The sequence below is a fragment of the Schistocerca serialis genome, chromosome 9 (genome assembly GCF_023864345.2).
Source record: "Schistocerca serialis cubense isolate TAMUIC-IGC-003099 chromosome 9, iqSchSeri2.2, whole genome shotgun sequence".
In the NCBI taxonomy this organism is placed as follows: domain Eukaryota; kingdom Metazoa; phylum Arthropoda; class Insecta; order Orthoptera; family Acrididae; genus Schistocerca; species Schistocerca serialis.
Window position 1 is genome coordinate 319,914,912 of NC_064646.1, and position 13,479 is coordinate 319,928,390.

A 13,479-nucleotide genomic window follows, 5' to 3' on the forward strand; every position below is an offset into this window, starting at 1 on the left:
AGGGAGCGAAAGGCTATTTACAATTTGTACAGAAAACAGATGGCAGTTATGAGTCGAGGGGCATGAAAGGGAAGCAGTGGTTGGGAAGGGAGTGAGACAGGGTTGTAGCCTCTCACCGATGTTATTCAATCTGTATATTGAGCAAGCAATAAAGGAAACAAAAGAAAAATTCGGAGTAGGAATTAAAATCCATGGAGAAGAAATAAAAACTTTGAGGTTCGCTGATGACATTGTAATTCTGTCAGAGACAGCAAAGGACCTGCAAGAGCAGCTAAACGGAATGGACAGTGTCTTGAAAGGAGGATATAAGATGAACATCAACAACAGCAAAACGAGGATAATGGAATGTAGTCGAATTAAGTCGGGTGATGCTGAGGGAATTAGATTAGGAAATGATACACTTAAGGTAGTAAAGGAGTTTTGCTATTTGGGGAGCAAAATAACTGATGATGGTCAAAGTAGAGAGGATATAAAATGTAGACTGGCAATGGCAAGGAAAGCATTTCTGAAGAAGAGAAATTTGTTAACAGCGAATATAGATTTAAGTGTCAGGAAGTCGTTTCTGAAAGTATTTGTATGGAGTGTAGCCATGTATGGAAGTGAAACATGGATGATAAATAGTTTGGACAGGAAGAAAATAGAAGCTTTCGAAATGTGGTGCTACAGAAGAATGCTGAAGATTAGATGGGTAGATCACATAACTAATGAGGAGGTATTGAATAGAATTGGGGAGAAGAGGAGTTTGTGGCACAACTTGACTAGAAGAACGGATTGGTTGGTACGACATGTTCTGAAGCATCAAGAGATCACCAATTTAGCATTGGAGGGCAGTGTGGGGGGTAAAAATTGTAGAGGGAGACCAAGAGATGAATACACTAAGCAGATTCAGAAGGATGTAGGTTGCAGTAGGTACTGGGAGATGATGAAGCATGCACAGGATAGAGTAGCATGGAGAGCTGCATCAAACCAGTCTCAGGACTGAAGACCACAACAACAACAACAACAACAACAACAACACTAAAAGTGCAATCTCTAAGTATGAATTATTTCAAGATTTTTTCAGTCTGCTCTTTGCTTTTCTACTAGAAATTTTATTTACTTTGGAATGGTTCTTTGGTGTGTGTGTGTGTGTGTGTGTGTGTGTGTGTATTCTGATTACTATGAGAATTAAATAATCATTATAGTGTTTTTATGGCATTTAGTGATATGCTTTCAGACACATGATTAATTATAGTGTGATGACTGGGATTATGTGGGTATTCTTCTGAACTAACTTTGAGTGAAGTTTAACATAGCCTGAATAACTAGTTTCAGTGGTTTACAATGAAACATTTTGAATTTTCTGCAATAATTGTGTTACAAAGACTGAGTATTATTTTTTGAACAAATTTTAAAAAATCATCAATTTTTTAACTTTCTAGTTGAACTCTTAATACTCACTGATAAATGGGAGGGGGGGGGAGGTGCTCTCCCTCAGTAAGCAAAACTTGCTCTCACAATCACGGAATAAAACCACCACCTTGAGCAGTATTATCCATAAAAAGCACATTTGGCTTTGAACTCTGGTCTGTTTCTGACAGTTTTTATCAGCCAGACTGTTGACTACTCACTTACTAATCTCTGCATTAAAAATTTGAGTCAAATTGCCCAGCATAGCTTATTGATTGGTTCATACAACTCTATCAGAAAGAATCTTTCACATTTTGAAACTTCCTGGCAGATTAAAACTGTGTACCAGATAATGACTCGGACCAAGAGCCTTACCTTTTGCAAGCAATGCTCTTATCTACTGAGATATTTAGAGCATTGGTTACAGAAGGCATTGTTCCAGGTTCAAGTCTCATCTGGTGCACAATTTTAAACTGTCTGGAACTATACACTCACATCACCTTGTCGCATGTGCCCTGGCTTGTCACAACTGAATGGAAGAAGGAAAAAATAAAATCTTTGTAGAATTATGGATAAGTTATTAAACATAATGGAAAATCTTTCTTATGATTATCTTTGCCTTGTCTGTATAATCTACAATGTAACATGAATCATATTCACAAATTTCTCATCAGTGTTAATTGGTGCTTATGTTAAACATAGCTCCTCACTGCAAGTTCAAATATTGGCTGTGAAACTATCAAAAGAAAAACTGACAATTATTTACATAAGATATATTGTTTTATTTTTCACAGAAAATATATTTCTTTTAGCAATTTGTTAACACATGGTTAAGGACAAAGAGGAGGAAGTGAATGCTCAAACTCCAATTTTTAAAGAAATACTGAAGTTACTGAAACTGAGTAACTAGAACATGCAGAAATAAAAGCTATTGTCACCTTACTGTAGATTAGGGATGCACTTATTGTAAATGGGACATGGAAAAACGATTTTACTAACCTGTAGAGAATGACCTCAGGGAAGACAAAAGACTGTTCCTTGTTTGAAATCATCAGTTTTTTATTTATTTATTTATTTATTTTTTTTTTTTTTTTTGCTGTATCAGTTGATTACAACTAGAATATCGGGATAAAGGGAAAATTTTCATGACATTCAGTGGGTAAATGCATGTCTATTGACACAGATGTAGAACATAGACATCCATACACATCACTCATATTTAATATGATTACCAGGAGAGTGGAAAAAACCACTCCAAATGGAAAGTGTTTTAAAATACAGATAAGAAAAACTTTTACTTATCAGAAGGTTGTTTTGTTTATCTTTACAGCTCCCGCCCTCTGGTAAATAGAAATTTTCTTCCCCTATTTAAGTACAGTACGCAATGTTTTTCGGCCAGTCACCAATACAATGAATGTATGTGTAGCTTCATGAACAAGCATTTCCTCCTCACTGCAAATTCTTAATTTTTTCCCCCTCAAGTCCAAACAAACCACACTCATTTCAGAACAGGAGTTAATAGTATGTTACCAGTGTGACAACAAATTTTCTGTATACCTTAAAGCACATTCATAGTACACGAGTGTTCTGACTTGGCATCTTAATCAATTTCCAAAAAATGAACAGTTATGGGGGGAAAGCTATGTAGTCAGGTTTGCTTCATTACAATTTAATTATATTTGCTGTAACTTGCTGTGAGTTTCTCCTTATTCCTGGTGTAAGCATTCACTTCCTCCAGCAACCAATCTAGGTCACAAATAGATCGAAATCACAGACAAAAATCCGGCAAATAGCAATATCATGGAACATAAAAATTTAACATTTTTATGCATATTTATACTTTTTACAGTATGGCATTTTTATTTACAGCTCAGCTTGAAAAATTAGACTCTAAACGAGCCTGAGCATGAGCATTTGCACACTCTGTGACCAATTTATGCAGTTCACGGGCACTATAACCAAGTAATTTCTTCAGGTCACATACAAACTTGTACACAAAACGTTTCCCATGCACCTGAAAGAATAAAAAGAAATATACAACTTAGTTATGAGTAGTACTGCTTTGTGTGTCTCAAATACCAACCTCTAAATGTCAACCAGCTTCCTTCAAAATACTAACATAACATATTTATATAAATAAAGCATATGCTAATGTGACATATTACTTGTTTTCTAATTGAAGAGTACTATTGTAGCAGCAAATGCGTCATCTTTAGAGGGCAGGTTGAGAGAATGAATAGCCCATTTTCCATGAACACAGAATGTTCACTATCTCCCCTAACCACTACCCCTCAACAAAAAAGTCAGAATGCATGATTCTGTAATAGAATTGTTGCAGTATTTCAAACTAATTGGCCATAATGAAAAATTAATTTATTACACTGAAGCATAAATTTACATTCCTGAATTGAGCAATGTGTCCCATGGACATTTTCACCACTTGCGTAATATCCATTTCTCTCTGTGCCCACATCTGCGTAACATATGATTACCAGAGTTCTCCTAGCAAAACACTGCAGCCAGGCACCTAGCACGAGTTTTGGTGTTCTTGTAAAGATAAGTCATTTCAAATTATAAAAACATTTAGTTGAGTACTGATTATGTGGTAAATAGGTGTATTAGTGTGCTTTCTTAGCTTACCATTAAAGGTTTCATTTTTCTTTACGTAGTATAGCAGAAAACGCAAAAAGATCGTACAGTCGGCTTACAGTTGTATTTTCTGTTTACGTTTTGCTTCAGCAAATCTATAGAATTTCGTTTAATTGTTCTTTGCTCTCTCCAGCAATTTAACTGTAGCATACCTCTTCATTATTTAACTTACATTTCTGGAAAGTAGCGTAAAGTTTAAGTTGTTGTTTCATAAACTTTGCACTGTTGTTTTAGTTTACATACAATTCCGTATAGGCCAAATTTGTGGAATCATATTTTCGTGTTTATCTGTAATTTAACTGACTTATTCTTAATAAACTATTATGTTTATCATGTGTGAAAAGTGCTTGACTTGCCTTAGAACTGTTAGGTCGGGGCTTTGGTGTGACAGGTGCTGTAATTTTTTCCAAGTGGGTGCCTGTAGTGGCGTGGGAATAGGGGAAGTAAATGAGACTCATCAGTGGTTTTGTAGGATATGTAGTAGAGATAGGAAGATACCAGAACAGGAGGGGAAAATTGCTGTCCTTCAGGCTGGGGAGATCTTGACAGGTTAAGGAGAGAGAAGGGTAAAGAGAGGTGGGAAGTGGCAACAGGCAACAGGAGGAACAGGCCTAGAACTTTGTCTGACAGCTTCATAGTGAACGTAGAAAATAGATTTGTCTTGTTGCTTCAGTTAGAAACTAATGAGCCTCAAGCAACTGCAGGTGTAGACTGGGCGCAACAAACTTTCAGCAGCAAATTGAAAAGTAAGAATGAAGGGAAAAAAGTAAACAGAAAGAAAGTGTTGTTGTTAGGTAGTTTCCACGGAAGAGGTGTTGGCCAACTTTTGCAGGGTGAACTAGGATAAGAATAACAGGTCACCAATTTTTTTAAACCTAGTGCTGGTCTGGAGCAGGTGACAGAGGATTTAGGATCACTTTGCAAAGATTTCACTAAGGAAGACACCGTGGTTGTAGTGGGTGGGCCAGTTAAGAAGGGAGATAAAGAAACAGCATCAAATTTCTGTCCAATTTCACTTTTGCCAGCATTCTCAAAAATTTTAGAAAATGTAATGTACAATCGGCTTTATAACCATCTTACCACAAATAACATACCATCAAAGGTGCAGTTCGGATTTCTAAAGCGTTCTGATATTGAGAAGGCTATCTACATTTACAGTGAAAATGTACTTAATTCATTAGACAAAAAATTGCAGGCAACTCATATATCTGGTGATCTGTCAAAGGCATTTGAGTGTGTAAATCACAATATCCTTTTAAGTAAATTAGAATATTGTAGTGTAACAGCAAATGCTACAAAATGGTTCAAATCTTACATCTCTGGCAGGAAACAAAGGGTGTTATCAGGAAAGAGACATGTATTACACTATCAGGCATCATCCAACTGGGAACTAATTACATGTGGGGTCCCACAAGATTCCATTTTAGGGCCCTCACTTTTACTTGTGTATATCAATGACCTTTCATCAGTAACATTACCAGATGCCAAGTTCGTTTTGTTTGCCGATGATACAAACATTGCAATAAATAGCAAATCAAGTACAGTCTTAGAAAGATCGGCTAATAAAATATTTGTGGACATTAAACACTGGTTCCTAACCAATTCTTTTTGAAAAAACACACTACATGCAGTTCATGACTTGTAAGGGGTGTCGCACAAGTACATGCCTAACATACGATGACAAGCAGATAGAAGAAGTGGACAGTGTTAAGTTCTTGGGATTACAGCTTGATAATAAATTCAACTGGGAGGAGCACACCACAGAACTGCTGAAGCGTCTTAACAAATCTATTTGCAATGTGAGTGTCAGCCATAGGGGATATAAAAATGAAAAAGCTGGCATACTGTGCTTACTTTCATTCCATAATGTCATGTGGGATTGTTTTTTGGGGTAATTCATCAAGCCAAGCTAAAGTTTTCCAGGAACAAAAATGTGCAATAAGAGTTATATGTGATGTGAACTCAAGAACATCCTGCAGAAGCCTGTTTAGTGAACTAAGGATACTAACTACTGCTTCCCAATACATTTATTCCTTGATGAAAGTTGTCATTAAAAATATATCACTTTTTCAAACCAACAGCTCAATCATGGAATCTATACTAGAAATAAGAATAATCTTCACAGGGATTTAAAGTGACTTACTCTTATACAAAAAGGTGTGCATTATTCAGGAACACACATTTTCAATTACTTGTCAGCAGCCATAAAAAGCTTAACAACCAACGAAATTCAGTTTAAGAGAAGCCTAAAAGATTTATTGGGGGCCAACCCCTTCTACTCCATTGATGAATTTCTCAGTAGAACTAACTGATTTGTGTGGGTGGTCCATTGATAGTGACCGGGCCAAATATCACACGAAATAAGCATCAAACGAAAAAACTACAAAGAACAAAACTCGTCTAGCTTAAAGGGGGAAACCAGATGGCGCTATGGTTGGCCCACTAGATAGCGCTGCCATAGATCAAATAGATATCAACTGTGTTTTTTTAAATAGGAACCCCCATTTTTTATTACATATTCGTGTAGTATGTAAAGAGATATGAATGTTTTAGTTGGACCACTTTTTTCGCTTTGTGATTGATGGCGCTGTAATAGACACAAATGTGTAAGTACATGGTATCACGTAACATTCCGCCAGTGCGGACGGTATTTGCTTCGTGATACATTACCTGTGTTAAAATGGACCATTTACCAATTGTGGAAAAGGTTGATGTCGTATTGATGTATGGCTATTGTGATCAAAATGCACAACAGGCATGTGCTATGTATGCTGCTCGGTATCCAGGACGAAATTATCCAGTGTCCGGACCGTTCACCAGATAGTTAAGTTATTTAAGGAAACAGGAAGTGTTCAGCCGCATGCGAAATGTCAACCATGACCTGCAACAAATGATGATGCCGAAGTAGGTGTTTTGGCTGCTGTCGCAGCTAATCCGCACATCAGTAGCGGACAAATTGCGCGAGAATCAGGAATCTCAAACATGTCGGTGTTGAGAATGCTACATCAACATTGATTGCACCCGCACCATATTTCTATGCTTGGCGACAACTTTGAACGTTGTGTACAGTTCTGCCACTGGGCATAAGAGAAATTACTGGACGATGACAGATTTTTTGCATGCATTCTATTTAGCGACGAAGCATCATTCATCAACAGCAGTAACATACACCGGCATAATATGCACTATTGGGTAACAGAAAATCCGCGATGGCTGCAACAAGTGGAACATCAGCGACCTTGGCGGGTTAATGTATGGTGCAGCATTATGAGAGGAAGGGTAATTGGCCCCGATTTTATCGATGGCAATCTAAATGGTGCAATGTATGCCGATTTCCTACGTAATGTCCAACCGATGTTACTACAAGAAGTTTCACTGCATGACAGAATGGTGGTGTACTTCCCACATGATGGGAGTCCGGCACATAGCTCGTGTGCGGTTGAAGCGGTATTGAATAGCATATTTCATGACAGGTGGATTGTCGTCAAAGCACCATACCATGACTGAGCGGGGTGGCGCAGTGGTTAGACACTGGACTCGTATTCGGGAGGACGACGGTTCAATCCCGCGTCCGGCCATCCTGATTTAGGTTTTCCGTGATTTCCCTAAATCACTCCAGGCAAATGCCGGGATGGTTCCTTTGAAAGGGCATGGCCGACTTCCTTCCCAATCCTTCCCTAATCTGATGAGACCGATGACCACACTGTCTGGTCTCCTTCCCCAAACCAACCAACCAACCAACCAGCACCATACCATGGCCTGCACGTTCTCCGGATCTGACATCCCCGGATTTCTTTCTGTGGGGAAAGTTGAAGGATATTTGCTACCGCGATCCACCGACAACGCCTGACAACATGCATCAGCGCATTGTCAATGCAGGTGCGAACAATACAGAAGTCTAACTACTCGCTGCTGAGAGGAATGTCGTTACACATATTGCCAAATGCATTGAGGCTGACGGACATCATTTTGAGCATTTATTGCATTAATGTGGTAGTTACAGGTAATCATGCTGTAACAGCATGCATTCTCAGAAATGATAAGTTCACGAAGGTACATATATCACATTGGAACAACTGAAATAAAATGTTCAAATGTACCTGCGTTCTATATTTTAATTTAAAAAAAACTACCTGTTACTAACTGTACGTCTAAAATTGTGAGCCATATGTTTGTGACTATTACAGCCCCATCTATGACAAAGCGAAAAAAGTGGTCCAACTAAAACATTCATATTTCTTTATGTACTACAGGAATATGTAATAAAAAATTGGGGTTTCTATTTAAAAAAACACAGTTGATATCTGTTTGACCTATGGCAGCGCCATCTAGCGGGCCAACCATAGCACCATCTGGTTTCCCTCTTCAAGCTAGGCAAGTTTCATTTTTTGTAGTAAAAAACAAAGATGCTGTGACTTACGAAACGAGAAAGCGCTGGTACATAGACACAATAAAAAACACACACACACACACATACACACACACACACACACACACACACACACACACACACACACACACACACACAAATTTCAAGTTTTCACAACCCATGGTTGCTTCATCAGGAAAGAGGGAAGGTGAGGGAAAGACGAAAGGATGTGGGATTTGAGGGAGAGGATAAGGAGTCATTCCAATCCCGGGAGCAGAAAGACTTACCTTAGGGGGAAAAAGGGACAGGTATACACTCGCGCACACACACACATATCCATCCACACATATACAGACACAGGCAGACACATGTAAAGGCAAAGAGTTTGGGCAGAGGTATCAGTCGAGGCGGAAGTACAGAGGCAAAGATGTTGTTGAGTGACAAGTGACGTACGAGGGGCGGCAACTTGAAATTAGCGGAGGTTGAGGCCTGGTGGGTAACGGGAAGAGAGGATATATTCAAGGCCATCCTACCTAAAACCTCTTTCCTCATTACTTTGGCCAGCTTCATCCTAACTCACAACTTCTTCACTTTTGAGGGCCAGACATACCAACAATTAAAGGGAACAGCCATGGGTACCAGGTTGGCCCCCTCGTACACTGTCCTATTTATGGGTTGCTTAGAGGAAGCCTTCTTCGTCACCCAGGCCTCCCAACCCAAAGTTTGGTACAGATTTATTGACGACATCTTCATGATCTGGACTCACAGTGAAGAAGAACTCCAGAATTTCCTTTGGTTCCATCAGATTCACCTGGTCCTACTCCAAATCCCATGCCACTTTCCTCGACATTGACCTCCATCTGTCCAATGGCCAGCTTCACACATCCATCCACATCAAACCCACCAACAAGCAACAGTACCTCCACTATGACAGCTGCCACCCATTCCATATCAAATGGTCCCTTCCCTACAGCTTAGGTCTTTGTGGCAAACGAATCTGCTCCAGTCCTGAATCCCTGAACCATTACACCAACAACCTGAAAACAGCTTTCGCATCCTGCAACTACCCTCCCGACCTGGTACAGAAGCAAATAACCAGAGCCACTACCTCATCCCCTCAAACCCCGAACCTCCCACTGAAGAACCCCAAAAGTGCCCCACTTGTGACAGGATACTTTCCGGGACTGGATCAGACTCTGAATGTGGCTCTCCAGCAAGGATACGACTTCCTCAAATCCTGCCCTGAAATGAGATCCATCCTTCATGAAATCCTCCCCACTCCACCAAGAGTGTCTTTCCGCCGTCCACCTAACGTTCCTAGCTTCTTGGTTCATCCCTATGAAATCCCCAAACCATCTTCCCTACCCTCTGTCTCCTACCCTTGTAACTGCCCCGGTGTAAAACCTGTCCCATGCACCCTTCCACCACCACCACCAACTCCAGTCCTGTAACCCGGAAGGTGTACACGATCAAAGGCAGAGCCACGTGTGAAAGCACCCACGTGATTTACCAACTGACCTGCCTCCACTGTGAAGCCTTCTATGTGGGAATGACCAGCGACAAACTGTCCATTCGCATGAACGGACACAGGCAGACAGTGTTTGTTGGTAATGAGGATCACCCTGTGGCTAAACATGCCTTGGTGCACGGCCAGCACATCTTGGCACAGTGTTACGCCGTCCGGGTTATCTGGACACTTCCCATTGACACCAACATATCAGAACTCCGGAGATGGGAACTTGCCCTTCAATATATCCTCTCTTCCTGTTACCCACCAGGCCTCAACCTCCGCTAATTTCAAGTTGCCGCCCCTCGTACATCACTTGTCACTCAACAACATCTTTGCCTCTGTACTTCCGCCTCGACTGACATCTCTGCCCAAACTCTTTGCCTTTACAATGTCTGCCTGTGTCTGTATATGTGCGGATGGATGGATGTGTGTGTGTGTGTGTGTGTGTGTGTGTGTGTGTGTGTGTGTGTGTGTGTGTGTGTGTGTGTGTGTACCTGTCCCTTTTTCCCCCTAAGGTAAGTCTTTCCGCTCCTGGGATTGGAATGACTCCTTACCCTATCCCTTAAAACCCACATCCTTTCATCTTTCCCTCTCCTTCCCTCTTTCCTGATGAAGCAACCGTGGGTTGCAAAAGCTTGAAATTTCTGTGTGTGTTTGTGTGTTTTTATTGTGTCTATCTACCAGCGCTTTCTCGTTTGGTAAGTCACAGCATCTTTGTTTTTTAATATATTTTTCCCATGTGGAATGTTTCTTTCTTATAAGTAGTTCTATTATATGTTTATTACTTTACAAATAAAACACATTTTTTTTTAAATTCAGGGCATTAATGTGATCTTAGTAAATGATTGTTTGTAAAATAATTCTGTCATACAGTGTTCATTTAAAAAAAAGATGATCATTCCACTTGGGACCTGTTTTCTGACATGTTTTACATCCTGCAGGACCTCCTGACTACGGATCAATTGGAATGAAAGTAAATCAAATCTAATCTAACACAATTACATTGTTGTCTTCACCCATCCATGTTTGGTCACAGTTGGGGCATCATTCCATTAAATGGTGGTGAAATGCAACACTTGGAACATATTCTTCTTCTTAGAATAAAAGATTCAAATTGTTATGCTGTAACTGACCATAATATTTTTGCCACTCCTACTTAACTGTCGCTGAAAAACCACTTGCCAAATTTCAGCTGGCAAAAACTCGAAAAATTACCTAAATAAAATCATGAAAAGATGTTTTTCCTGGTTTGACACTTGAAACTCTTTGATGGCACCAGCTGTAGTTCACTGAGTGTAGCGAGCATAACTGGGAAAGTGAGAACATCTGATTATCAGCGCAGTTCTCACTTTAGGGCTTTCACAAAAAATGAATACTATCCTTCATTTTGAACACTTTTCCTTTCAACTTCTGAGAAATGTTGGAAACATATCAACCATAGTTCAAGGTTAAAAAAATGTTATGTTCAAACTATCCGTATAAGTGATGCGAGACTCTGTGAGTGTGTTTTGAAACAGACATCAACCAAAGTCATCTACAGAAAATGTATGAAAATTGAGTGATGTGAAAAATGGTGGGTCAACTTTTGAGTGAACATTTAAATAGTGCAATCACATGGCTAGTAACAACAGGGACACTCAGTACTGAAGACAGCTAACCCACCAACAATAAAATAAATGAAAGATAATTACACTTGTGGAGAACCTATGGTGCATAATGCTACATTTAATTATGCACTATCAATGAAAGAACTGTTGGAAATTAAAATTATCATGTAAGATGAAGGAAAACAGGGGTGTATCTATTGAATGACAGTCGTATGAAACACTTCAATGTCAGTAATGTCCAAAGGATTTTTTTTGTCTATTCTGTATGTGATTGTTCAGGTGGAAAAATGGAGTTGCAAAAATCTGTAACAATCAATAGGAAATAATGATGACATTAAACATGTCTTTTTGAATTTTCTCTGAAGCCTGCACTGGTTTTAATTAACAATAAATTTACAAGCTAATCAAAAGTTAAATTTTAAAAATAGAAACAGACAATAAAATGGACACTTTAATTAATTGAGGAAAAATGTGCATCCATACACAACACAATGTGATCAGCCTAACTTGCTCATTGTTAGTGTTATTAAATGTTTATCTCCACAAATGGAATGAAAACTTTGGATTTGTGTGTGAAATCAGGTGGTAAACTCATCAAAGTCTGGGAAAGAAAAATATTACATTTTTCATTCTGTGGGAAAAAATTCCTTCATATGGATTCCTGACCAGGTATTAAAAATTGTAAATCATTATCAACAATGGAAGTTCCTGCATGGAGTAAGGGCCATTACAACAGCACATGTGATGACGCTGATGTCAACACCTCCCATTACGTGGCATCTCAGTAGCTCCATTGAATGCAGTTGCCTGTGCAGCAGCCTCAAACTCTCGCCAGAAAAGGGGCCCCTTATACACACATTGGATTGCAGTGTTGTGCAATCACTTCTGTCATCACTAAAGAATTGCCTTTGCTGGCCAGTAAAACTAGGGCTGGCGAACCTCCCTCTTGCAAACTTCTGTGATGTCATAGTCACATGACTTTAACTCTGTGTTGCGCGTGTGCAACCGAGCTGTGCAGATATACTGAGGTTGTTCAAGGTAGCACTGTGACTGTACCAGGGCAGCCCACGGAGCTACAACACCAAGAAGAACCACATCTCAATTTCTGGCAAGATCAATGTGTGTATTTTTTCACTTGAAACTAATCGTTATTAAAAATGATAATAAACTGTTACATCTCCAATTAATCCAAATTCTTCTGTAGTACCAGGACCCTTAATCCAACAAGAAACACACTCAGCTGCACCACAGAGATGTGATTGTATACACCACCTTTCACAAGTCAGGGTTCGCTAATAAGGACTTTGGGGAGTCTTCATATAAGAGTGATGCTGAATTGGTGCTCTTTTCTTGTAATAGGAGGAGAGTGTTTCTTGCTGGATGAAGGGATAAAGCACTACAGAAGAATTTAGATTAATTGGAGACATAACATTATATTATCAATATTAATAAAGATTAGTTTTAAAGAAAACCACACACACACACACACACACACACACACACACACACACACACACACACACACACACACATACATTGATCTTGGCAACAGAAGAGAAGTGATTCTTCTTGGTGCCATAGCTCTCTGGGCTGCCCTGGGACAGTCATAGTGTGACCTTGAACAGTCTCAGTAGCCCTGCACAGCTTAACTGCACATGCACCACACAGAGCTTACATGTGCACGAGAGAGGTTCACAGGCCTCTCCCACGAGAAATTCCTCAAATCGCCAGTTAATTTGAACTTCTGAATCGTGTTCTTCAATCAAGTTGTGGAGAGAGGACCTCTCCATATTCCTTTAACACAATGATACTCATGAAGAGCAGCAACACTATTGCTATTGTTTTGATAAAACAGGTTTATGAATAAAGCACCTTGTCCATGCCCATGTGGACTGTGACTGTAATACACACTGATGTTTGCGTTTCAACCTTATGTCACTGTACCACTACCAGTG

General features: G+C 39.5%; 1 protein-coding gene across 6 annotated transcripts in view; it reads right to left on the reverse strand.

The window, feature by feature from the left end:
• Positions 1-2,444: 2,444 nt before the first annotated feature.
• Positions 2,445-13,479, reverse strand: part of LOC126418744 (DNA-binding protein Ets97D-like) — an 82,147-nt gene continuing 71,112 nt past the window's right edge. For all 6 annotated transcript variants that reach the window (XM_050085668.1, XM_050085669.1, XM_050085667.1 and 3 more), the window contains one exon: positions 2,445-3,403. In XM_050085668.1, coding sequence (XP_049941625.1) covers positions 3,260-3,403 — 144 coding nt within the window. In that variant the 3' untranslated portion in view covers positions 2,445-3,259. The remainder of the gene's footprint in view (positions 3,404-13,479) is intronic.